Source organism: Talpa occidentalis, unplaced genomic scaffold (assembly GCF_014898055.3).
Source record: "Talpa occidentalis isolate TD23 unplaced genomic scaffold, MPIMG_talOcc4v2.1 talOcc4.3, whole genome shotgun sequence".
NCBI classification, from domain to species: domain Eukaryota; kingdom Metazoa; phylum Chordata; class Mammalia; order Eulipotyphla; family Talpidae; genus Talpa; species Talpa occidentalis.
Genome location: NW_023603184.1, coordinates 7,196,872 through 7,224,632, shown reverse-complemented (window position 1 = coordinate 7,224,632; position 27,761 = coordinate 7,196,872). Strand labels below are relative to the sequence as shown.

The following is a 27,761-nucleotide window of genomic DNA, read 5'->3' as shown; positions in this document are numbered from 1 at the left end:
TTGTCATTGAGCAACTGCTTCTGCCTAAGAGAATAATTACCTCTTAGTCGGCCAAGATTTCACAACCCTAACTAAAATCCCCCCCCCTTTTTTTTAAACAGATAACCACTGTGTGGTTTAAATCAGGATGAAATCATCTGGAAGCTAAGAGCAGAAGCCTTTTTGGTTAACATGGAGGACAAAAGACGGCGAGCCCGAGTGCAGGGAGCCTGGGCTGGCCCCGCAAAGAGCCAGGCAGTTGCTCAGCCAGGCAAGAACCAGTGGGGGATGTTTGTGCGTGCATGCGTGTATATGTGTGCATGTGTGGGTGTGGGTGTGGTTTATAACACTTCCATTTCAGTTGATGTTAAAGAATGATTTAAAATGTGACTGGTAGTTTGTTGGCTTTGTTGACAGTGTGCTAGGAGTTGATCTTTGGTGTTGTTCCTCATGTTTAGTCACTACTCTCAAACTTTTCAGTGTCTGGGCTTCATTAAGTAATGTCTAGCTGCTATGTAGGTCATCTGCAGGTGGATTTTGTTAGTCCTCGCACAATAGAAGGTAGATGAGTGTATATTTTTCCCCTGCTTTGAGTCTGTTCTCTCTCTTGCTTCAGCTACAACTGCTAGGAGTCATCTCCACCAGAAGCCTGGTCAGACCTGGATGAACAAGGATCCTCATCTGTCTGACAGACTGTTTGTATTCAAAGAACCCCAGCAGGTAGATTCTTGCATCTCCTTCAACAATAAAACAATGATTTGCACATAAAAGCTGTATTCACATAGCTGATTCTCAAACAGTGACTGAATGAATTCACTAATAAAAAGAGAGTGACTCATACCATAACGAAATGGGAAGTATTAGTTCCTTAATATGTCTGAAGATTTTTTGTAGCCTGCCCCCAAGTAATGGGCATGTGATGTAATTCCCATTTTTGGCAAGAAGTCTATACCATGATTAGAGATTATCCCAGTTCTTAAAGTCCTAAACTAGACTAGAGATTGTATTGGTCATCTCACTTCTGATGGTTCTAAAACCAACCATGGTGTCTTCAGTGCTTTTGCAACAAATGTCCTTGGAATTGTATTGAAATTTAAGCTACCTCATTGCCTGGTTGTTTAGCTCCCTCTCCCATGCCAGATAAAAATGTAAGAAACAGTGAAAATTCGTTGTTTTTAGTAACATAGAAAAAAGCACTAGAAATCAGGCATCTTACTATAGTAGTGATTGCATAAATAATGATTAAAATCCTTTATTTTATAGTATGTCCTCCATTTTTATAAATCTCCTAGAAAGGTTTTTCCAGAGTTTCTGGCAGCTAGGACAATGGATTAATTCTAATTGAAAGGTAGAAACAAGGGATTATAGTGGGATAGTAAGAGCTTGGAATAAGAAAGGGATAGTTTTAGACCTGATTTATTTTTATTTTGACCAGAAATGAGAGAGGATAATGTAATCCTGCAAACAAGAACCCTTCCCCGCCCCACCTGCCTTACCCCCCCACCCCCGCCCTCGCCAGAAGTAGGATTCGTTCCAGAAGATCTTATTTTCTTGCAGGCAGTACGCAGAGCCCCAGAACCTCGAGTGATTGAGTAAGTAATTTGCTGCCTTCCCGTAACTCTTGCCCACAGTGAAATGGAGAGCCCAGGATCTTTCCTTCATCCTGGTTTTTCCATCTGGAAGAGCTAACAGCCCAATTAGTGTCTTAATTTTAGACTGAGATGTTCCTATCTCAGATGTTTTTAAATTAGGTCTTTTGAGAAATCTTTTTGAATTTGCTGATGTGGAAAATGCAACAAGATACCTGCACATTAAACTTTGACTTTGGTATAGATTTCCTGACCCTATTTCACTAATATATCTGCAGACATTAAGCTAAAATATCTTCCAGTGAAAGACAAAGGGCGATTTTTCCAAATTCATTGAAGCGTGGGTCTTTTGCTAGCAGTGTTTGTGAAAGCTGCTAGAAATCTAAATGACCTTGCAGTTCATTTATTAAAACCACATAATTATTTCAGAGCAATTGACATAATAGTAAGCATTCCTTTAATATTGATCAGTGTTCTTTTTCAAAATTAATGAGCGATACTTTCACTTTTTTCCCCCTGATTTTTTTTTTCCATCTGCCAGTAGGAGCATCCTTTTATTTTTGCAGATGGAGTTTTGTGTGTGTTACTCCCCATGAACAGTCTGGTAAGCTGTTTAGTTTGCAGGTTGACTTGTATAGCTTAAAAAAATTTGAAACTAGCACAAATGTTATGCTTTCAAAGAGGGTGTGAGGTTGTGGCCTTGCCACTAGGTAAGTAATCCATAAGTAAGTTACTGCCCTCTCTCTGCATGACTTTTCTTGTCTGTAATGTTAAAGGTTAAACTACATGATCACTGAAGGCCCAGTCTAGTAACTCTTAACAGTTTTCAACTGTTTTTACAAATGTGTTAGTACAAATGCAATGTGTTAGTGCCTCCACAGGTGAGAAAGGAAATAAAACCATGAAACCCATTACAAGGTTCAGATGGACCATCAGGCTGAAGAAATGGGCAATTGTAAATTTGTGCATTAGAGCAAAATGACAGAAGTCATTCTTCCTTGGCCCTAGGGTCTATTGATTTTGGTTATCTAAAATTAGCTGTACCACATTTGTTTTCAATATCACCCACATTTGAAGTAAGCTAGTTTGTAAATGTGACCTCAAATACATCACATTAAAACATTTACTTACACTCTGGGGTACTTACTTGAAAAGCAGCTCATCTAGAAAAGTGATAAATATGTATGGCAATATCTGCTGGGCTCGGCTCATCCTGGCGCCCAGCCAGAGCTCATGAACTACTCGCTGACATGGCAGAGGGAAATGTCCTTTCCCATTATTCTCTAGAACTTACTTCTTTCTGAGAAGGATCTGACACAGTTTTCTTTTTTCTTAGTAAAATTTTGTTGGTTTACCATTAATTTACATTACCAGATAAATTGGGGAGTACATTTTCACCTCTTGTTTATAACCTCACCTCACCCCCCACCAAAGTTCTGGCACCTTCCCACTGTCAGATCCAGGTCCTCTGTCTTTCCTCCACTACCTCCCTTCCCTTCTGATAACCACTAGATTTTTCACAGTCTTGGAGTTACATTTGTTAGTTTGTTTGCTTTGGTTGTTTATATTCCACATACCAAAAAAACTGTGTGGTCACTGTCTTCGCTTTCTCACTTCTGACTTAATTATCACCTCTGGTACTACCCTTGTTGTCCCAAATAGCCAAGGAGTCTCCAGTCTTCTGTTGTTTCTGCTTCTTAGTTACTGTGAATAATGCTGCTGTCCACTCAGGGGTGCACAAATCTTTTTGAATTAACATTTTCATATTCTTAAGATAAATGCCTAGCAGATGTATGGTATTTCTGTCTTTAGATTTTTAAGGACTCTCCATACTGTTTTCCCTGGAGGCCACACTAGTTTACATTCCCACTAACAGTTCTTTTTTTGCCACACCCTGAGCAACACATGTTGTTTCCAGTCTTTTATATAGGTCATTCTCACAGTGTGGGATGACATCTGGTTTTGATTTGCATTTCCCTGTAATAACTAAAGTTGATCATTTTTTCATGTGTCTGTTAGCCATGTGTATATCTTACTTGGAGAAGTGACACAATTTTCTTGATAAAGACACCTGTCCAGTCTGGATCACTTTTCTCACCATGACCTCACTGCCTTGCACATCTACAACATTTTGCACTTTTGCAAATGTGATTAAGTTCAGTAAGGTTTTATTGTCCATCTACTTTGTGCTGTGCGCTGTGCAATGGAGTAATGACCCATTCCTTGCTTGTTGGGAGCCCATGTCTGGTAGTTGAAGTAGACATGTAATCAGATAAGTCAATTATAATCCTGTATATCATGAAATAGTAGGCTCAAGGTGAGGCCTAGGCACAGGTATGAGATGGTCACTTTTATTTGGATGGGTAAAAAGTTGGGAAAGATTTACAGAAGATGATGCTGAGCTGAGATTTTGCAGGCTGAATTAGAATTTCCCATTGGACCAAAGATGGGGCATTGGGTTGGGGTGGGGAGGCTGGTTCAGGGAGGCTTTCCAGCATGCAGAAAAGCATGAGGTTGAAACATGGTGTAGATTCCAAGCACTAGTTGCTGCTGGAGGATGATGAGTCCAAGTAAGCTAAGGACATGGAGCTAAGTCATGAGGACCTTGCAGGCAAAGCTGAAAGCTGATGGGAAGCCTTTGAAGAATTTTAATCAGAAGAAGAACCTCATTAGACAGCTATCTTTGACAGGACAGAAGCTCAGAGCCCTGAATGTCCTTGCTGCCCATTAAATACATCCCTACTCTAGAGTCTGCAAAGACTCTATACTCTCCTGGTATATCTTTGTGTGATAGATTCCTGAACTTTATCTGTCTAAATTTTGGGTGAAATACAAAGACTTTATTTTGTCACACTTTATTTTATCCCATTGTCTCCTGTCAGGGTTCTGTTCCTACTGCCATTAAGATAACACCACCGTCTTGCCCCTTACCTCAGTGTTAAAAGAAGGTGGGGTTATGCTTTGTCTCGCACCCTTATTGTTAAATGATTGGTGAATCAGGGCTTTGGGAACCCTAAGGGACAACCCTGCCATGGGGTGAGGTGTATTGTTTTGCCTGATACTGATCGGTCTGTTTTCTTTGTTTCCTCTAGCAAAGAGGGTGTGTATGAAATCAGCCTGGTGCCCACAGGGGTATCTCGGTAAGTGAATCTTCACTAGGGAGTTATTATGGTGATCACCGAATTATAATCACTTACAATATTCTACTCCCTTGCTTGAAATAGGTATCTTTTGCCCCTTGAATTCTTAGGGAGCAAAGATTTCATAATACCTCCTTTTATATACTATTTCCAGCTTCAAAACATTTTCACAGCTGCTCTGTCAGATATTCTAACTACTACTACTCCAGTTTTTCAAATGAGGACCCTAGGGAGGCCCAGGGAGATTGAGTACTTTTCCCTAGTGCCACGCAGTAAGTTGATTTTAAGAATTGGATCCAGCCCTGATTTTTCTGCTGAGGGTTTTATGTTATATTACATTACACATGTTACTATTATATTATTGTATTACATAGAGGGTATATATTAAGTGATATTCTCATGTGTAGGTGGATTTCAGTAAAGTTAAAAGCATGTACTATTTTGTATAAGTATGCCAATTTTCGTTATATAATGAGACACTTCATCAGAACTTAACATATCTAAATGATTTGCTTAGAAACAACTTCTCCTGGGCCTCCCCTGGTGGCACAGGTGGTTGAGCGCACCGCTGTGAAGCTGTCCACAGCCTCTGCAGCGTGGGTTCGATCCCAGCCGGCCGGCAAGAATCCCAAATGGCACGGCAGACCTCTCCTGTCTTGCCCGCTGCTCCCCTCAGCAGTGTATTTCGTCAGTCTGCCTGTTCTGTTCCCCGCTCTGTTTCCGGTGAATCCTCTCACCCTCCCATGCATCTGGCCTGTACCCCGGTTCTTGTATGCAAATAAATAAATCAGAAAGAAAGAAAGAAAGAAAGGGAGGAAGGGAGGAAGGGAGGAAGGGAGGAAGGGAGGAAGGGAGGAAAGAAAGAAAGAAAGAGCTTCTCCTGTTGAACATGGAAATCTTAATTACTCCAAGTCACTGCCATTGTTATCACCTTTTTTGGAACCTCATTTCAAAGCAAGTTTAACAGTCACACAGTTACATTATTTTACTCATATCTCATTGCTAACCAGGTATGACCTCAGGTGAGCTTTGATTTTCAGAAACTCAAAGGCACATTCGAAGATGAATGGCGTTTCAGAACATTTCTTAAAAAGGATTTCCAAAATAATTCTGAGCTTGGCGTATATTCAATCAGAGAAGGAGCCCTTGATTGGATAGCTTTACTTTGAGACTGTCATAATAATCTCTAACTTTCCTTACAATTAGTATAGTCTTAGAAGACTCCCTGCACAGGGCCAGGCATTTATTTTATGAGTTATTCTACTTATTCTTCTCAGTGATCCTGTGAGGTTCTTAATGTTACTGAGGAGAAAACTAAGATTCAGAGAGAGAAAGAAGCTTGCCCAAAGTTTCACAGCCCAGCAGTGCTGGAGCAACGTTTGACCCATGTCTATAAAAGGCCTCATTATCCCCTTTTTCCTTCTTTGTCTCTTTTGTTTGTCTTAACATGAAAGGAGTTTATTTTACACCTAGCGCATAATGACCTGGGTGATACAATTCTTTCCTCACCATGGGAGGTGTGGCAAAGATGATTTCATCTATCCATAAAAGGAAACCTCCTGATTAACTGACTCTGCTAATAGTTAGAATCTGACCCACCTTTTCTGTGTTAATAAGGGTTCTTTCTGCTTCAAGGGTGTGTTTGTATCCTGGCTTTGTTGACTTAAAAGAAGCCGACCTGGTATTCAAACAGCTTTGTCAAGATATTCCCTGGAAGCAGAGGACCGGCATCAGAGAGGGTAAGTGAACCTTTGAGATTGCAGTTATTGACTCTTGGTCTCCCTTTCGGGAATGTTTTCTAATAAATTTGCCACTTCTCACCATAGCCAGTCTTAAAAAGAGATTCAAAACCTGACTGAGTCCCTAAGGATAAGTAGGAATTAGCCATGCAGGCCATGCAGCGGGGCCAGGAAAGAAGATTTTTCAGGCAAAAGAAACAGCAGGTGGAAGACTAAGAGACCAGAGAGAACATGGCAGGAGTATGGAGTTAAGGACCAAAGGAATTTGGGTTGGCCGACTGTGGTTGATCTACTTATCTCCCTTTGTGTGTCTTTGCTAACTGCCTTTGCTAAGTTCCAGTGATGCCAACTTTCCATTTTCTTCATAGAAACTTCTTGAGTTCTCTTTTCTGACCATGTTTGGCATACATTCTTTCATGGATCCTTCTTACTGGCTTTTTATCTTCATTTTGGCTTCACTAGCAGAGTCCAGGCCCCTTTAGCTTTAACATCTATACTCTCCTGAGCTTGGTAAGATGACCTGATTAGAACCTGCTCCCCCTGGGGCTTCCGTGAGCTGCAGTGCCTGCTACACCAGAAGTTGTCACTGGAGGGCGCCTGTGCTCTAGCATGGAATTTCCTTCATGGAATTCACTTGGAGTGAATTTAAATTTTCTGTAAAGAGGCAAAGTATGTACTGACTTCACTTTTGTGACTTAAACATAGAATAGGAGTCAGCTTTCTCAGGGCAGCCAATCTTCTTCCAACTCTCCCCAGTTTTTACAGCAGGGCTTTTTGTGTCAGAATTGGCTTTCATTGTTTGCTTTGTCATTCAAAGTAATTGTTAATTTTAAGCAAATTATAGTTAAGTAACCTTTCAGCCCTCGCTTTTCTGATCTGTAAAAGGGAGTTAATAATTCCTGTCTTGGGCCTTCCTAGTGGTGCAAGGGGTTAAGCACTGCACTATGAAGCAATCCTCAGCCTCTGTAGCACAAGTTCAATCCCCGGCCCGCCAGAGAGAAACCCACATGGCACAGCAGACCTCTCCTGTCTTGCCCGCTGCTCCCCTCAGCAGTGTATTTCAGTCAGTCTGCCTGTTCTTTTCCTCACTCTGTCTCTGGTGAATCCTCTCACCCCCAGCATCTCTGGCCTATACCCCAGCTCTTGTATGCATAAATAAATAAATCTTTAAAAAAAAAAATTCCTGTCTAAGGTTGTTGTGCTAATAGATGAGATAATGCACAATAAGTGCTTAACAGAAGGCCTGTTACACAGAACGTCTTCAGTCACTTCGGCTGTTTTAGTGATCATTGTTGTGGTGGTTGATATCAATAGTGGGAAGAATAGCAGATTGCTGGATAATTCCTCTCTAAATAACTTGTATGTCAGAAATTTACTCTGAACTCAGCTATATGCTGTGGTTGGTCAGAGCACTTTTGTCTTTGTTTGGAATCAAAAGGCTTATACAATGCTGGGCGCACAGGAGAGCAGTTTGTTTAGTTTCTCACGTGGATATCGATGCCACAAACTTCTACTTACAAGGGTTCAATCTCCGTACCCTGCATTTTAGACCCTCCCTCACATGAACCCCACCCTTCCACAGTGTGACTCCTTCACTCTCGCGTCTGTCCTCACTGACAAACACGTCACACACATTCATACCTCAGAACCTTTGTCCATACTCTTCCCGCCAGCCTGCCTCCTCCTCTTGTCTTTTTTTAACTGTTAGCCTCTCTACTCCTGAGTCCTGTATCTTCAGGGAAGGTGGAACCTTTGTCAAAGCCCATCCCTACTGTTCTTTGTATTTCCCACGGCTTCTTGCACGTTGCAAGGCCTGGTGTTGGCACTCAGTGCCATCAGACCTCAAATGCACCAAACCATTTCAAAGGCCCTGTATTTTCTTTCTTAGATGTAACTTACCTGCAACCAAGACTTACAGCATGGTATGGAGAACTTCCTTACACTTACTCAAGAATCACTATGGAACCAAATCCTCACGTATGTTGAAATATTGTTGATATGGCTTTATAGACTATATACTGTAAATGTAGAGTGCTATAAAACAACACATTACCTTGTAGCGCTGCATGAAGCTTCCTAACTGAAAACAACAACAACAACCAACTCTTTGCGTTCAAACACTGAGTGTTTGTGCTTATCATCCTTGATGTTCTTTTTGTCCATGGATGAACGGAGGATAAGAAACTAGAATACAGTAACTGGAACCAGGGTTTCAGGAGATTGAATCATTTCTTTTCCTAGTCTACCCCTATCCCAAGCTCTGATGTAGCCCTCTGTGTACACCATTTCTCGGACTCTTGCTAATGTGGAAAAATCTGCTGTTTTTCTTGTTCACTTTGTATTCATTTTATGGCTGCAGTTTTCAGTTATTTGGGCTTGTTTCTACTGTTTCTTTTGTTTCAAAAAATTTCCATGACAGTAGACAAAGATATTTTGGTATATAAATTAAGCTTGTCTGAGGATGGAGTTAAGGTTCAAGAAATAGCTGCCTGTTAAATTCCTGGAATCTTGCCTTTGGCAAATGACGTTATGCTTATTGAAAGAGACTTTGAAGAAAATGGAGTTTTGCTTATGGCATTGAGATAAACAGGAATGTGACACATTTTAGAGTTTCTAGTAATTTGTAATCATAAATTGCTACTTTGCTAAAATGTTCCGGGACAAATTATTGAAGGGGTGGAGGGAACCCGGCTTTTCAAATAAGGGGGTAGCCGTATGTTTGGGTTCTACGCCTGCATTTAAAATGTGACCCAGGAAAGTAGTGAACTCCTAAAATCTGAGGTTCTTTTGGAAACCTGGAGAGAAGTGCAGCAGGCCCATCCAGCATGGCCCACTGGTCGTGTTTCTGTGAGAATAACTGACCTTGTCAGAAGTCAAGCAGAATAGTTGAGGATTAAACAAACTGTGGGGAAGAAATTCTTTGTTTTTTTTCTGTTTAATCTCTTAGAACAAGAGTTTTCAGCTGTGATCTCATTGATGTTTTGAGCTGGCTCTTCTCTGTTGTGGGGTTCTATGCAATGCAGGGTGTTTGTGATGACCCAGTGCAGTATCTGTAATGCCCACTAAATGCCCAGAGCACCCTTCACCCAGTCATGACAACAAATCATGACCCCACACATTGTCAGACATCTGTAGGGACAGTCACCCCCCCATTGACAACACTGCTTTAGAACAAAGGGAAGACATGAGAGCTCTGAGTCTAGTGGCCTCTTACTCTCTGGAGACACTTTGACAACTCTTCAGAAGAATTTTTTTTTTTGATGAAAATTTTCTTATTAAGTAGTATGTATTTGCTATTGAAAATTTTGAAACTGCAGATAAGTGTGAAGAATATTAAAATTTTGGATAATTCTTCCACTTGATGGCTTGGTTCCAGTCTTTTTTAATTTTAGGCAAATACAAAGAAAGAATTTTTCTATAAAAATGAAATCAATTCTATATGTTACATTACATGTAATTATATCATCAACATGTTTTGGTATCATTAAGTGCTTTTCTACAGTGTCACATTTAACAACTGCATACAGTATCCCGTAATCCATGTATGCTGTTATTTATTCAAAAGGAAGACTTCTGTTGGACGTGGAGGTTGTCAAATTAAAATTCTTTAATTTGAATTTGGCTGCTTCATAACTCCCTGTTTACTGCTAATAAATTAGTTTATTTACATACCACCTTGAACAAAATCAAAAGATGCCCCATTCTTAGATTTTTCTAAGGAGGATTCACTAATGCATGTCTATTTGTGTCGGGGGTACTGTTTAATTTTAAAATTATTATCTCAAGCTTAATATCCCATAGCACAGGTGCAGATTCAGTCACAGGTTATTCAATTTGTTTTAGTCTTTGTTCAAACTGAATCTTACTTGAACCCAGTCTGTGAAAGTGAAAGAGGGCATTGACTGACTGGGAGTCTTGCCAGTTTGACCTCTCCTTTCTCCTACTGTAATCCCAGAGGCACCCCTGTGGCACACAGGACTCTGTAGAGCACTGTCTGAAGTCTCTGAATGGTCCTTTTACTTCTATGGTTCATATTTTCTCATGCTCTTTTCTCCAGATGTCTTTTAAGGATAGACTGTCTTCACGGAGCCGTGAGATGACGCTGAATTTTAATTTAGACGTGCAGTTCTGAGGGGTCTGAATATAGAGTATTGGCTGGAGAGTCTAAATTAATCCTCCAGTTCATTATCCCGTTTTTCTCCTTACTTCACCACCGAAAATAACCTAGAAAAAATATATATCACCGCACTCAGTCCCTAAGCAAGTCAGAAAAGTGCTAATTAGTTTCTCAGTCACACTGCAGAAAAACTACCTTCTCCTTTACATTCTTGTTTTTCTTGTTAAGTGTATAATTCTAGCATCTGATCTTCATTCCATGAAGTTAAGCTTACAGCCATGAAATAAATAGAAAATTCAGCTTGTTAGTAGTATTATGGAATTTCACTTTGAAATTTATTCTCCTGAACATAGTTTAGTTTAATAACACTTCTGTTTTATTGATCTGAGTTTTGTTTGTTCTTATTTATATTTTTTGAATCTGTACTTAGAGTGTAATACTAATTTCTATAGTAAGGAGCCCCAGCTTTCCCCATGGCGCCCACATCACAGTGGAGCTGAATGATTGTCACGTTTGCTTCCCTGGCAGTTTTACCTGATGGCAGCCGTGGCACATACTTAATGATGACAGAGGCATTTCCTTCCTGGGTGCCTATTCCTTTACTACCAGGCATAGAACATGGACTTTGCAGAGTTTCTATAGAGTAGAGTTTTTAAAAAGTATAATCCCCCTGGGGGAGAGGTATCCATGAAGTCCATTTTGGAACGCTACAAAGTCAAAACTATTTTTGTAACATACAAAGACTGTGCCATTTCACCGTCTTGAACTTGCACTGGTGGTCCAAAAATAATGGTGGATAAAACTGCTGGTGCCAGGGTGGGAATCAGCAGTCACCAAATTGGATTAGTAACTCTGCACCACATGCACTTCCAGTTTAAAAAATGCTGGTTTCATTTCTTTCCTTCATGGGAGCAGTAACTATTACTAGTTTTATTAAATCATCATCTTTGAGCAAGTGTCTCTTTACTAGTTGCTTGATGAAATGGGAGGTGTGCTTCAAGCACGCCTGCTGCAAAGCGGGTCATGGTGATTGTCGAGGACGAGCTCGCATTGCTTCTAAGTCAAAGTCTCAGCCAGCCAGCTTTTTTTGTGAGCCATTTTTGCTTCAAAGAACAACTGGCAGAAAATATTATAGTTATTCAGACATGAGTGTTTGGTGGACATGTTCTCATAAATGGAACGAGTGTCACTTCAGGAAAAACAATGAACAGAATTTGTTACAAATGATGAAAGTAGAATTTTCAAGCAAAAATGTTAGAGAATTTTGGAAAAAATCATCACCACTCCACTGATTCTGACCTGTGCCTGTTACTTGGCAAGACTTCTCTAGTGAGAGCAGTGGTAATGTTAGTGGATATGATTTTTTTTTTTTTTTGGTGTTATATAATGAAATGTATCAACAGTTATAACTCCATAACTCAGAAAACCAAGATTTCCCAAATCACCAGCCTAGAAAGTTACAGAATTATGTGAGGTTAAAAGGTCCCGTGGCGGTGTAAACTGGACCAATGGATTTAAATGTAAGAGAACATGAAGAGTTTGTTGATATGGTTCCCGATTTCCCATAGCAGCTAACCTTTAAGAAATCAGTACTTGTTGAGTTTTGATACATTATCCAAGAAGAATATACTTATTTGGAAAAGCAATAGAAAGACTACCCTTTCTAACAACATATCTAGATGAAGCAAGTATTCTTCATAGCCTTCAACGAAACAACATACTGTACTGGCTGGATGCAGAAGCAGATAGGACAATTAACTCCTTCATTTAAGCCACACATTAAAGATATTTGCAAAACTGTCCCTCTTCACATCAATTTTTTGTATTGGAAAATAGAGCTGTTTTTCATAAATAGGTATTTATGTTAACATTAATGGGCTTATTGTTCATTCAATGACTTAACCTAGTTTAAATTTTTTTCAGTTTTAACTCTTAATATGGTGAATATTATAACTTTAACCCATATGTACAAGTTGTTTGAGGTGCTAAATGAGTTTTGATAGTATAAAATTGGAGAACCACTATCCTAAGGGAAGCTCTGTAAAGCCCTTGAGATTATTTGGAAGAAAGAATTCTAAGAACCAGTATGGACTAGGCTGGTTGTAGTTCAGGGGTCAGAGCTTCCTATAGTATATGTGGTAAGACAATGAGTTCCAAATATAAACTGCGTAAGCAAACTGGGTGCCCAGGGGCCAGAGTGTGGCATCTGCTTGAGCCTCCTGTAGTTCACAGCCCGTACGCTTATTCAGACCATGTCGTGATTCCAGTCTGTAGAATGTTTTTCCCCTTCACATTCTGTTTTTAGGAACTTAGCCACTGTGGAAATATTCAACATCTTTTTTAAAAAGCACTTGTGCCATTGATGATAAAATAGGAATGGAATGAACAGAGGGCCACGCAGCAGAAAAGTTGTCTCACTCCTCAGACTTCAGTCTGTATCTGCCAACTACCTGGCTGCCATCTAGTCTCAGCGCCACTTACCACCTTAGCCGCCCACCAAGGGGCCTGCCCTGAATGTAATACTGACAGTTGCTTCTTTGCAAGACTCATGTATGTAATGTGGAAAGGATGACATGGGTAGCTATCCCTGGTCCCCTTGACAGTGCTGTTCCTAAATGAAATGGAGGGGCCAAAATAGAAACAATGGGAAGCATCATACTAGTCTCTTGCTTCTGTTTATGGTGTTGCAAGTGGTCTGCTCTTCCCATGCCCTTAGTTATGATTTGGCTGATTTGCACTTTCTTGTTTTCCATGTGGCTGCATTTTGGGTCTCATGTGAACTCTCTGCTCCCTCTCTTGGCCTGTGGATTGCAGTGGCATCCTGTGCTGTGCACACTAAAGAACCAAATTGAAGAGAACACCGGCCACACCTTCAACTCCTTGCTCTGCAACCTTTACCGCAATGAGAAGGACAGTGTGGACTGGCACAGTGACAATGAGCCCTCGCTTGGGAGGTGCCCTGTCATTGCATCCCTCAGTTTTGGTGCTATGCGCACTTTCGAGATGAGAAAGAAGCCCTCACCAGTGAGTATCCTCTGTTCTTTATTTTAATGCTCTTCCTGCTTCCTATTATTTGTGGAAAAAAGAGCTCCTCAGAGCTCCTGTTTTTAGACTTAGAGGTTAGGAGTATGTGTTTTGTTGATGTAACATTTTCAATCGATTGCTTACCCCATGGTTAATTTTTGATTTCCAAGAGCACCCATTCATTTATTTACTTCTCTATCAGCAATTGCCCTCTGCGCGCCAGAGACTGGGGCTCACGTCCTTTGGTGGGGAGGGCAGACTCATTGTCTGTCCTGTAGAGACAGGATTAGACAGATACTGCTAATCACTCAAATAGCTGGGATTGTGACAAATGCTATGAGGGGTGTATATAAAGGGAAGGCTTACACTGGCAGGGGTAAAAATGGAAAGGAAGGAAGCTAAAGGAGGATGACCTGAGGGAGCCTTCGTTCTAAGCACGTGTTCTTCCTGCCGGTGCTGCCATGTTTCTGTGGGGAACCCTCACATGCATCCTCGTTGCCTTCTTAGCCTTCGCCTGAAATTCAGATGCATCTGTAACTCAGAGGGCGGGAATTCGAGCCTGATTATTAGAGGTGGTGGCCTGCCCAAGTTCAGGAAGAAAAGCAGTGACTAAACGGACTTCTATTGTCCGTACATCTCTTATCTATGTTACATGACATTTAAGGACTTAGGGCTGTTCATATTTTTAAATCAGAAAGGGTAGACCTTAGAACTAAGGTGGATAGGTGGATCAGTGGATGGATGAATAGATAGATAGAGTGATAGATAGGAACTCTAAGAAAAGAGCAAGCCTCTTACTTGCAGGTTTTGTGTCTTTTTCTAACCATGGTTTTCTCTAATTCAACTAATAACATTAAACCCAGTCAGTGTGGAAAGCCTACAGGCTGTGTTTTGCATATGACCTAATCTAGACCACATGATTTTTAGTCAGTGCTCATGTCTGCTCTTCATCAGATGTACTTCTCTGTGAATACAGTTACTAGACTGGACTGTTCTCCTGACACGTGTTAGGTTTCCGAGCGTGGTGTTTTGAAGCATATTGTGCTATTTTGCATTTATGCCATTAAGCATCTTTTGTTGGTATAATTATTTAGGTTTTCTTTGCTTTTGTTTACACAGAAACTTCGGTTTATAGAAGCAGGAGGTTGTCAGTTTCCAGTGAGGTACTAAGCAAATTTGTCCATGAGCACTTAGAATGGCCTTCACGGTTTTTTGGCAGTCAGCTTTCTCATGGTCAGGGAGGACCACTTGAGAGCCGGACTGCCAAGCCTTTGCCTTTTAGGGGTGGTTATGCTTTTATACTTGGGTGTCCGCTTAGTTAAATCTCAAGGTCACACATGTGAAGAATCCACCTGGGTAAGACTCCCGTTATGTGGAAAGCAGAACAACACCATGTGTCTCATGTTTAGGTTCAGGTCCTCTTTTCAAGCTGGACTTGTGGGACACCATTTTTTGCCAGGTGTGGGCCTGGAAGCGGGGCTTTACCACTGGGTAAGGTGAAGCCTTCTTTTCCTGGCGAGAACTCCTGATCTGCATGCGCCAGTGCTGCCTTCCTCCGCAGTTGCCTTCCGTTCTCCTGGTCAGCACAGCAGTCATAATACATCCAATGCGATCTTTGCTATGATCCTAGTCTCTTGTTCTTTGCAGTTTCTCTCTTGCTGAGTACATATGTGTTCCACTTCTGTTTCTTTCTACATGCACATTCGCTTTGTTAAAAACATTTTTGGCTTATTTAGTGAGTCAAAGCTTAAGATTTTTCAGAGTATACCGCTATATAATTAGTTTTACTATGCAAGTAGTCTCCAACTAGTAAGCATTGACAGTGCTCCATTCCCTTTCCCCACCAGGCAGCTGAAGAGGGTTTATCTTCTCATATAAAAACATTCATGGTGGGGCCTCCCCTGGTGGCGCAGCGGTTGAGCGCTGGGCTGCGAGGCTGCCTGCAGTCTCTGCGGTGCCAGTTCATTCCCCGGCCGCCGGCGAGGGTCCCACAAAAAACAAAACACAAACAAACAAAAAAAAAACATTCATGGTGATCAAGAGCTGCTTCTTGGTAATACACTTACAAGTTAATGCATGGGTGGGGAGCATAACAACCACATATGCGTGTCTTTTCTGAGGGCAGCTACTTGGAACAAATTCTGTGTTTAAGAAGGTGACTATACATGCTGAAGCTTTAAGGCCTCTTGAGTTCTATTTTGAAATAGGAGTTAAAAACATAGGCCATGAAATACTAAAATGTGATAATACAGTTCCTTTAATTGCCTGCTAGGAGTAAGGGAATCTATATTAATAGCCGATTTGATTTGAAAACAACAACAACAATAGATCTAATAAGTGAGAAATTTGAGAATTTGAAACAAAGTTGGCTGAGGAAATGCATTTGGGAAGAAATATGAATGTGTCAATACCTCAGATGCTAGTAAGTACTGATTTCCTGCGTGATCTTAACTGGGACTGAGCTTGGTACAATTGTATATCCTCCCAATTCTGACTTGTGTTTAGGATGGGAAAGTTGAATGTTAATGTATTTGAAATTGTAATCATGTATTGGTGAATTCTATTTAAAAATAACTTTTTCTCCTCAGAACCTATAAATTCCAATCTTGGGTAAACAGAGCCCAAGTTTAGACTTTTGTTAGACCTCCTTCACGTTTCTTTAATAAATGCCAGAAATCTAGGGCTCCACAAATCTAGCTAAACTAAAAGTGCCAACGCCTCTCTTTCGAGTTGACAGCCTTGCAAATACGAGTACATCATCTTTATCTTACTATAATGATCCCTTTCTGAAGGATGGAAAGGAAATCGTTATTGCAAATCTGTGTCTACTTTTCTTTCTAAACTCCAGTGATAGCTCTGAAAAAATGACTCATGATTCATACAATTCAAGGAAAAAGCATAAATTACCAAGTATAAGTCAGGTTAGTCTTCTGTGTGAAATTTGTAGGAGTCTGACATGCCGAAACTCTTAGGGACCTCTCTTGATATGCCACTATAGATTGTAATTTTCATGCCAGTCAACAAGACATGTGCAGTGTGCTGGAGGTTGTGGGTGGGAATCTCTTTCAAACTCCTGTTGGTTTTAACCTATCAGAAGTGAAGCTAAACCTATTTGACTTGAGTCAAGGTTTCTCATCTGAAGCTGACATTGAAGAGTCATGAGATTTTCTGCACTTGATTCAAGTGTGCAGTTTTGAGCAGAAAAGCATCTGTTTGGGGCCACTTTCAAAGAGAAATAGCCTTGATTTTTTTTTTTTCCAAACTCCTCCACCCTTGCAGCAGCTGTTTGTTTTGCAGTCTGGCACCTTAAGCAGATCTCTGTAGCTGCTGATCTTCTGAAAGCGCCCCCAGCTCCACACATTGCCTTCCTAACAATTTCTCACTGTGTGGAGATGGTGAGGAGATCTTTGTTTCCTAAGCATCAGTACCCCTCGGATTCAGGCCGTGGGCCCAGTCAGCTTCATGTGTGCACATCCCTAGGACTCAGCATTTCAGTCCTTTAAGCAACGACACTTTGTTCCCACTGCCTGCTAGTCTTAACGTGTCAACTCCTGCTCATTCATTTTGATTTTAGAGTAAATAACCATTTCATTTAATGATAGTAAGGTACTTGGGGGCATAGTAAAGTTGTCTGATCTTGCTTTCCCGTTCATCCCATCTTATCTTTTGTGAATTTAATTAAAGTCTGGATGAAAAGCGCCATTATCTATTTCTTGGCCAAGGTCAGCCTATACTGTCTTAAACCAGAAGTAAAGCTTACCAAGGCTTCAGTTGACTTTTTTAGAAATCAGGAGCCCTTTTTAGTCTACCAAGCTGGGCTCATTGAGGCTTCTCATACTTCTTGTCCCAAACCCAGTTATACTTTTCAAACTGTGTCGTGTCCCTGTTGTAAAGATTAGTCTTTTTTTTTTTTTTTCCTTAGCTAGCTTTAATTCTATACTGAAAAATAAGCTGGAAGAGGAACTACAAAAGCCATTTGGCAGGCTGCTATTTCTCTGTCGGTTACCATGGAAACAGTGATGGCTGAGTTGGGGGGGGAGTTATTAGATAATAGCAGGAAGTTTGTGATGCACTGGAGGTTTAGATGCCAAAGCCTTGTTTTTCTAGCAAATTGCCCATGGAGTGGCTCTGTCCTTCATCAGCAAATCCTGAAAATGTTAGGGGCTTCTGTCCTCCTCAAAGTGATTGAGTTGAGACAAGTTGGGCATCTCTCTAACCACTCCTTTCTCTGGCACATTCTGAGAATGTGAAACCTTGTTCATGTCAGCAGACTAAATGGGTGTAAAACCACTACTAATGGTAGAGGTTCTGAGCACGCCCAGTGAATTGGAGTTCCTGGTGCCTCTCTCACTAATTGGTTTTTTACAAACTACAGGCAAGAGTGAGGTAAGAAAAAGTCTTTTTTTTTTTTTAAAGATATATTTATGCATAAAAGAACTGGGGTATAGGCCAGAGGTGCGGGAGGTGACAGGCTCCACCAGAGAGAGCGGGGAGCAGAACAGGCAGATCCACCGAAATACACTGCTGAGGGGAGCAGCTGGTGAGACAGGAGAGGTCTGCTGCGCCATGTGGGTAGCTCCCTGCCCGGCCAGGGATCGAACTTGCACTGCAGAGGATAGCCTGGCAGCACCATCTTTAACCTCTGTGCCACCAGGGAAGCCCTGGAAAAGTCTTTTTAATGATAGCTTAGCTATTGTAAATAGTTCTGCTATAAACATAGGGGTGCAGGTGCTCTTTTGAATTAATGTTTCTGTGTCCTTTGGGTAAATACCTAGGAGTGGAATTGCTGGATCATATAGAAGCCCCATCTTTAGCAGGTTTAGGAATCTCCACACAGCTTTCCTCAAGAAGATGAGGTACATATACACAATGGAATATTACTCAGCAATCAAAAAAGATAAACTCATGCAATTTGCAGCAACATGGATGGGGCTGGAAGGGCTCATGCTTAGTGAAATAAGCCAGAAAGAAAAAGAAAAATACCAGATGGTCTCACTCATAGCAGGAATGCAGAAAACCTAAATAAGGAACCAGGAAAAAGACTAATTATAATAAAGTCAAAATCAACAAGCAACTATAAACCAGAGACACACTACAGGGTGGGGGGAGAAGGGAGTAGGATCAAAACAAGGGGGGTGGGAGTTGTATGGGGACTATAACCAAGATGAAAATGCATACATTGTGCAAAAATGAAAAATGATGTAAAAAATATACAAAATTTAAAAAAATGAAAAGAAAAAAGTCTTTTTAATGATAAATACTGATTTTTTGGGGGGTCTTCAGGAAAAAATAAGGACATTTGAATCCAAAATAATAGTAACTAGCTTAAGGTTGAAATTTAGGTAAGGTAGACAATGCTATATTTCATGGAGTATAGTGACTGCACCTCCCCTCAGCCAGCGCCCCTACTGCTGCTGTGCCAGTTACCCGTATTTATTAGTCTGTCTCCTGATTACAGCCTCTGTTGTGAGAAATTCAAGAACACTTGAAATTGTTGGAATTCTTGTCTTTTTAATACATACCCTAATGAAATTTACAAAATCGAGTTTTGTCTTCTTTTCCTGTCCCTGAAAGCACTTATCTGCCTCATTTATATTTATTCCTTTTCTATAAATGGGGATGATAATTGGTACTACTTTATGGGGGTAATAGAAAGGTTTTCCCATAAAAGACGCTATGAAAATGGTTGCAGTAATCAGTGAATTTCTAAGCTGTTATAAATGATAGGTGCCATGGTGACTTTTCAAATGTAGAAATTGAAAAAGGAAATAAATAGCAGTGAAGCTGAATTCCAGGATTCCCTCAGCTGTGAATTGCCAACTCATTGAGCGAGTAGAAGGGAGACTCTGGGAGGGTGAGGATGCCTGTAAATCAGGAGTGGTGATCCCCAGACCTGTGTGTGGGGTCACTTAATGGTTTTGAGAATGTGAGTGAGTGAGTGAATGTGTATATATCTAAGAGGATAAAGATTGCAGTCCTGGGAAGGCTGGCATTATCATCAGACTTGAGATCCTCTGGGAGTTGGAATCCTCATTAACCTCCTTGAGGCCTTGTCTCAGGCTAGAATCAGTGCCCTTGCTGCCAGTGGGGATAACTGATTTTTGCATAGAAGCTCCCAGTCTTGTATTGCCATCACTAGTGTTTTTACTCTTGGAAGAACCGTCTTTTCTGAAGTGATTTGTATGTTCTGTGATTAGGTGCGGGGCCTGCTTGCAAGCTGGACTTTTTAAAACCCTGTCCTAATGGTAGAGTTTTTTCTTCCCATTCGCTATAATCCTGAAAGCTATTCCTAAACCTTAGCTTGCCTTCTGAGCTACAGTGTCTCAGGCCATCAGAAGTTATGGGGATCTTCATTTTTTTGTGGCTGTAGGCTCCTCTCAGCCTCTGTCTTCAAAGCGTTGACTTTGGCTTCAGCTTTGGGAGGAGCAGGGGCTTCCTTCATTTACTTTCAGCGCCATCTTCTTGCAGAGGGTGAGATAGCTAAGTTTTGATTAGGACAAGGAATTGTAATCCTCAGAGCACAGGAGGTTGAGGATCTAAGGGAGTATGCTCACTGAATGGGAATTTCAAAGGGCGCTGTGGAAGGTTGCAGGAGTGAGGGAATGGTGTCTGATCAGTGTCTGTCAGGAGTGGTTTGGAAAAGAATGTTCCGGTTTTAATGGATGACTGGAGAGCCTTGTGCTTGTGCTGGTGACTGGGGCCAGCTGGATGTCCGGCATGGTGCCATTTGTCTTCCTGTGTTCTCAGAGGAGAGAGAACATTTATTGCTGGTGAGGTGGTCTTGGGTGGCAGCTCTTTCAAGATAACAATTCCTTTAAAGAGGATAAAGATTGCAGTCCTGGGAAGGCTGGTATTATCTTCAGACTTGAGATCCTTTGGGAGCTGGAATCCTTATTCACCTCCTTGGGGCATGGCATTTCTTGGAAATACTGTATTACAAAGGATGGAATCTTCATCACTTTAAGTCTTCTGGTTTCAGTTGCACATTCAATGTGTCTGGAATGGCTGTGAGAGTGAATGTAAAGCCAAGATTGTTTTTACTTAAATTCATAACTTCTCATCCCCATCACATCCACAGCATTCTTTTGACAACCAAACTGAGCAACAAATACTGTCAGTAGGTCCTTCACTCTGGACCTCACTTGTTTTCACCATCTGCAGTCCAGAAGGCAAGGCGTGATCCTCGTGCCGACCGTCTGCAGTGCGGGCTTAGCTGGCTCGGGAGCCGCTGGCTGCGGTGAGCAGGTGCCGGCGTCCCGACCCTCTTGTGTCAGGGAGCGCGGCTGTGCGAGACCCTGCTGCCTAAGCCCCCCGACGGCTGGGTCAGCCCGTGTAGGATGATTGAGGGCACAGGCCAGAGCCTTGTGCTTAGTATACTCATGTACTTCTCCTGAACCTTCCATGCCAAATGCCAAAAATCAGGACTTAGATAAAAACCCAAAGATAGGTATGTGGCAAGTGAGTTTAAAATAGGTTTGAAGAAATAACCTCAGTGATTTCAAATCTCCGCTTTTCCAGCTAGCCTCTTACTTTTGCAGATCTTATTTCAGAAACAGCTGCATCTGTTTTTAAATTAATGTGTTTCAGATCAATGCTGAGGAGGCCATCATTTAAACTGTGCTTTGGTTTGACTCAGCAGAGTAACTATAGAGATGACTTTGTGGGGTCCTAGCTTTTTTCTCTTTCCATACTTCCCATAACTGATATGTTTTGTCTATGTCAGATTTTAAAGCTTCATTACCGCTGTGAACGAAAAGTTCTGCTGTGTCCGTGTGTCAGTGCTATAGGAACAAGTTTGCAGTCCAAATACACCTGCAAGCTGCGATGGTCCATGAAGCAGTCTAGAAGCCCGCCAGGTGCTGAGGGGCAAGGCAGCTCCACATCTGGGATAGGAAGCTGACAAGAAATGATGCAGGGGAGGCGGGCACTACTGGCATGGTTGTGAGCTTTGAGAGAGCACATGTGAAGGTTAAGAAACTGTCGCACAGGCTGGCATCTAGTTTTCATGTTTCCTTCTGCAAAAATGCCTTCACCATTTTTTTCAAATAACTCCAGATCGATCTGATTCTTGGACCAGAGGACTAGGGAACTGTTTCTATTTTGAGGAGACACTTTGCTTGACCCTGCAGATGTTCTAACATCTTAGTTTTTTCCCTCGTTCTTGAAGCATCGATTCTGGAGGAAATTGTCCTCATCTGCAATTTTCGTTTCCTCACAACTTAGCTTCCTCTTGAAAATACCTGCTCTCTCAATGCAGCCCTACCAGCTGCTGACACTCTGTGGATGTGGACTCCATCACTGGTCCCAGCGCACAGCTGCGCCGGCCTTTCTCAGTCATCCTTTACCCTTCCTTGCAGGTTGGTGACCCGAGGCTGTCTTCTCTCTGCTGGAAACTCAGCCATCGGTTACTGCCTTTTCTTCTTCCACTTCAAGATTATCTTTGATGCTGTCTTTGTCTACATTATTTTTAGATTATAAACTTGGTGTAGATTGTAAATGCCCGATCAGGCAAGGTGCATTTCTGTTTTGATTATCATTATGTCTCCAACATTCAGTGCTCTGTGTGTTTGTCAGTTTTCATTACCCAATAAATTAATAGGATCTTGTTGTTCTATGGCTTCAACCATTGCTCCTTTGGTGAGGTAACTTTTGAATCTCTTTTCTCCAGCTTGACTTTCATGACAAGTTCCAGTCATCACTTTTCACATGTTTATGAGACATTTCCTCTTATGTGCACATGTGATTTCTAACCTGCAATTGTAAAATGAGTTGTATTATTGTTCGCGCAGAAAAACCCCGTTCTTCCTCCTGCTGATAAGTCCATTTATGTTCATGACATTGTTTTGTTTTGTTTTGTTTTTGGTGAGGTTAACAGCAAGTTATGGGCCTCCCCGGTGGTGCAGCGGTTGAGCGCTGGTTTGCGAAGCTGCCCGCAGCCTCTGCAGCGCCAGTTCGATCCCCGGCTGCTCCCCGGCCACTGGAGGAGGGTCCCACATGGCGCGCAGACCTCTCCTGCCGCCCGCTGCTCCCCTCAGCGGTGTGTTTCGTCAGTCTGCCTGTTCTGTTCCCCGCTCTGGCTCTGGTGAATTCTCTCACCCTCCCGCGCTTCTGACTGTACCCAGTGCTTGTATAAATAAATAAATAAATAAATCTTTAAAAAAAAAAAAAACAGCAAGTTATTTTCAGATTTCCCCGTTGTCTTATTTTAATTGTCTTGATTTCCAAATCTTTTATCTTTCTTGAAATGTCTGAAGAACGCCTCCCTCTCACAGCGGCCATCTTCATCCTAGCCACTGTTAACCACATGTCTGAAATGACCTTTTCCACCCAGTGCCCTTAATTCCAATCTTTGCTCCCTCTGTTCTAGCTGATACCCAGTTGCCATATATTTCCAGGAAAGTTAATTCTCATTTTCTCTCCCTTTTCACCCTCCCTTCTCTTTGTCCCTGTAAATACTATAGTTGAGCTCCTACTCTGTCAGGTGCTGTGTTCAATTCTATATATCATATATAGCCGTGAACGCGACAAGTACACCCGCTGCCTTCATGGAGGTCACAGGAGCTAGACAAAAAAGTAAAATGAATGGAGAGAAAGAATTGCAACTAGTGGTTAGTGCTCTGAGTTTGGATTTTATTCTAAGTGCAATGGGAATAAATGAGGTTGTAACATGATCTGGTTTATATTTTTAAAAGATCCCTCTGGCTACTGTGTGAAGAATAGTTTTGGGAGACACAGGAATAGGAGACTAAATAAGATGTGTCTTCAGTATTCTCAGAGGGAGACTGTTAATTTGGACTAAGATGGTGGTCTAGGGGAAGAAAAGTGCATGAATTTGAAGTATGTTCTTGAGGTTGAACCAGTAAAACTTGCCCATAGTTTTTATTTTTTTTTTTTAAGATTTATTTATTTATACAAGCACTGGGTACAGTCAGAAGCGTGGGAGGGTGAGAGAATTCACCAGAGCCAGAGCAGGGAGCAGAACAGGCAGAAGGACCGAAGTACACTGCTGAGGGGAGCAGCGGGCGGCAGGGGAGGTCTGCACGCCATGTGGGACCCTCCTCCGGTGGCCGGGGAGCAGCCGGGGATCGAACCGGCGCTGCAGAGGCTGCGGGCAGCTTCACAACCGAGCGCTCAACCGCTGCACCACTGGGGAGGCCCCCATAGTTTTTAGATGGGAGGGTAAGAATCAAGACTCACGCCCAGGTTTCTGGCTTGAGCAGCTGGTAGATTGAGATGCTATTTACTCGGAGAAGCAGCAGGGATTTTTGCATTGATTTTGGCCTTCCAGATGATTTGTAGAGGGAATCAAGAGGCTCTTCTTCTACATGCTGGATTTGAGAGGGCTGAGGTCCAGATGACAGGCCTGTGCTAGAGATGTCATTAGAGAATTATCAGAGTATCAACAACAGTAAAGTGGTAATAATAAATAACAAGTATATAGTGCTGACTCTGTGCCCAACTCTGTTCTAAGTGCCTTATTTTCCATCCCCAATAATCTGGTGAAGTCATTACTCTATTATTCCCATTATACAGAGAAGATGGTTGAGATGCAGTGTTAAATCACTTGACCTCTAGGGACCAAGTAGCTATTTGTTGAACTGAGTTGAAATTAATAATACATATAATATGTAAAGCTATCATTCACATGTAACATTATCATTCAGGACAAGAGAATAGAGAAAGAGGAACAGATCCAAGATTGAGCTCACTGCTTTCATCACTTTGTTTTCCAACTCAGAATACTTTATTTGCACCTGGAACAAAGGATAAAGTGTAAAGTCCTTAAGCAGACTGTCAACTCTTCACATAATCTGTGCCTACCCTACCTAGCTCTTTCAAGTTCCCTGTGTGATTGCACCACTCTGCTAAATTATTTCTGCTCCTTAGGCATGCACGCCATCTTCCTGTTAACTTAAGTCCTCTCCAGGCTTCAAGGACCCACTGTAGCCTGGAAGCTGCCTCTGATGCTGCCAATGAAGTAACTAATAATAGCTACTGCCTAGTGCATGCTGTGAGCTTGGGAAATGAGAAACAGGTAGTAGGCTTCTGCTTGGTTTGTTTGTGCTTTCTTGTGTTTTGTTTATAAGAGCATCTTAGAAAAAAGATGGAAGAATTTTTAGATAAGTAGTTCATCAAGTGATCAGAAATGATGTAGAAAACAAAACGTCTCACTGTTGACTGACATCATTAATTAGGAAGCATGTTTTGCTTTGAATGGCCTTTTCTGACTGAAGTGGGGTCATTGAGTTTAACTGTAGTACTTTGAGGCAGTATATGGGTCCTGAGCTTGCTTTCTACCAGGCACAGCTGGCCTTGCTGGGGAGCGGCTTACAGGCCAGGTAGACGTGGCTATAAAAGGCGCCCTGGGAGGGTCTATCAGCAGCTCGTGGGGCAGCTCTTGGGCTGAAGCTGGTCCCCCAGATGTTTCTTGTTTAAATTGTCCAGTGTTTTTAAAGAAATTGAAGTAGTTGCCAACATTTACAACTCAGGAGAGTCACATAGAAATCCCATTTATTAGCTTCCCTGGAAAATTCAGAAAATCGGGCAACACTGAGGGATGACGAACAAGAGCACAGGGTGGCTGCCACCCAAATCCACACCAGCTGCCCCGTGCTGGCCCCCACTCCTCACCGTGTTGCACACTCTCCACACCTCTTGTTTATGCTACTTGCTGGTGTTTGTGACCCTAATGGTGTAGTCAGGGTGGCATATAATTAGGACAAGAAATACTGCAGGATTCTAGAAGGAAAAGAGGTCACTTTGGAGGGCACAGTAGAGCAGAAGGATCACATGCTTTAGAGCTAGGCACATCTAATTCCGAATACTAGCCCTGCCTGCCTCCTGCCAGCCTTTTGACTGAGAAACATACATTCCCTCCTGCTCCTTTTGCTTCCAATACAGTGAAAACCCACACTTCCTTTCCTGGGTTTAGTGAATACTGACAGCATGTGTATATGGTACCTGATGCACCTAGCTCCTGAGCAGGTGCTTGTGGTTGATTGTGTTTAAAGGTTTAACTGGACTCCATGGTAGGGCCTCCCGGGTGGTGCAGTGGGTTGAGCGCCTTGCTGTGAAGCTATCCGCAGCCTCTGCAGCATGGGTTCAACTCCCAGCCTGCCAGAGAGAAACCCACATGGCGTGGCAGACCTCTCCCGCTGCTCCCCTCAGCAGTGTCTTCGGTCCTTCTGCCTGTTCTGCTCCCCACTCTGCCTCTGGTGAATTCTCTCACCCTCCTGTGGCTCTGGCCTATACCCCAGTTCTTGTATAAATAAATAAAAATCTAAAAAAAAAAAAAAAAAGACAATAACTGCAATTGAAAAAACTGATATTAAAAAATAAACTCCATGGTATATGCATGAAAATTGCGATAAAAAGAAGCCTGAGGGGGAAAAAAGCCAGCGCTAGGTGGATGAAAGAGTTAAATTAAATCTAAAAATGTAAACTCTTTTTTTTTTCAACTGAAAGGAAATGTAGTTGTATATTTAACTTTCCTCAGGATGGGAAAAGACTTTCTAAGCATAAAAACCATGAAGGGGAGCCAAAGAAAGGTCAGTAGCATTGACTCCAAGAACTTTCTAGCTATCTATGTTAAATATCATAAACACAGTTAAAAGACAAATACTAAATGGGAAAAATATTTTCAGAAAGTGTGACAAAGGGAAAATGCCTTACTATCTGTTATTACAGATCATTAAGAAAATGATTAACACCCTGTAGAACAGTAGACAAAGAGCATGAACAGAGTTCCCAGCAGGAGAAATGCAAAACAGCAAAGGGGCAGGTGAAAAAAGGTTGAAATGGACTAGTAATTAAAAAATTATAAGTTTGACTAATGAGATGCCATTTCTCCCCTAAATTTTTCTTTCAGTCATTGACAACATTGAGTATTGGTGATGGGACCAGAGATAAGTGTTGTCATATTTCCCTGATAGAATGATAAATTGCCACAACCTTCTTAAGAAAGCAATTTGCTAGTGCGAGTCAAAGTGCCTTATAGTTCATACCCGTGGATCCAGTGATTCTATTTTTAAGAATATATCTTACTACATTCAGAAGCGTTTTGTCTGAGATCTACTTGCACTACCTTTTTTTTTTTTTTTTTTGGTTAGCAGTGTTACTTCACTGCTTTGCCCTGTGTCCTGAGCACTAGCAGTGTGCCTGACACATATGGTGGTCAGAAAATATTTGTGTTTAAAGAAGGAAGGATCTGTTCATACAAAGGAATAGTCTAAAACCTTATTATTAAAATAATGTATATTTAAGATGTAGTAAAATGCTCACAATTTAGTGTTAAAATTTGGAGTACACGTTTGTATATGTGAATAGCCCTCTGTGTGTGCTGGATGAATTCTGCGTGGTAGAATGAAAGGTGACTTTCACATTGTCTTGGTCTTTCCTTCAGTTATTCAACACATAGTTAATTATCAGTATATGTGACCTAGTTCTAAAATGCAAAACAATATAGTCCTCCTGTCTTAGAGTTTATGAGAGGGTAGTTGAAAGCAGACATTGCACAAATGATTACAAGTATGTTTTTAAACCAGTGAAATTATGTTATGATTTTCAAGCATTGGTGGTTGATAGTAATTTCTAAGACACCTTTTGAGGACAAGGAGGGAGGGACTATATGAAATATCTGCTTGGATGTCATATAATGTGAGGATACCGTTCCTTGAAAACTGCTTGTTTCCTGTCTGTTGGATGGTTAGTAATGACATAGTGATAAATTTTCCAAACTTTTTTTCAAAATAGCACTTTTTAAAGGAAACTGAGTCAGCTCTTCTCTGGGTTAGGTGGAGGTGGAACAGTGGTACTTTGGCCCCTGAATTCCTTCGAAACCATTCAGCATTCAGTTGAACCGGCAGTGGTTAGGGAGGGAGTGAAAATGTTGATCATTATTAACATAAAATATTTTTTGCTTTTTCCGTCTATTGGTATGGTTTTCAAGTATGTGGAAACCAAAAACAACAACAAAACCCACCCGAAGACTGAGGATGACCCTCAAAACTTCTCTTTTAACTGGGATCAAGGATGGCAATTTTTATCCTAAGCCATGTTTTTTTTTTTTTTTTTTTTTTTTTTAAGGGTGTCTTTTGTTTTGTTTTGAAGAAAGACCTGAGTGAAAGACGAGAGAGACGTGTTTTGCTCACTTAGCCGTGTGGCTGTGAGTGCG

At 41.5% G+C, this 27,761-nt stretch overlaps 1 protein-coding gene across 2 annotated transcripts in view; it reads left to right on the top strand.

The window, feature by feature from the left end:
• Nucleotides 1-27,761, top strand: part of ALKBH3 (alkB homolog 3, alpha-ketoglutarate dependent dioxygenase) — a 34,242-nt gene that overhangs the window by 2,557 nt on the left and 3,924 nt on the right. For both annotated transcript variants that reach the window (XM_037522430.2, XM_037522426.2), the window contains exons 2-8: nt 102-250; nt 596-699; nt 1,537-1,571; nt 4,661-4,708; nt 6,344-6,447; nt 8,336-8,424; nt 13,379-13,588. In XM_037522430.2, the coding sequence (XP_037378327.1) occupies nt 172-250; nt 596-699; nt 1,537-1,571; nt 4,661-4,708; nt 6,344-6,447; nt 8,336-8,424; nt 13,379-13,588 (669 nt within the window). In that variant the 5' untranslated portion in view covers nt 102-171. The remainder of the gene's footprint in view (nt 1-101; nt 251-595; nt 700-1,536; nt 1,572-4,660; nt 4,709-6,343; nt 6,448-8,335; nt 8,425-13,378; nt 13,589-27,761) is intronic.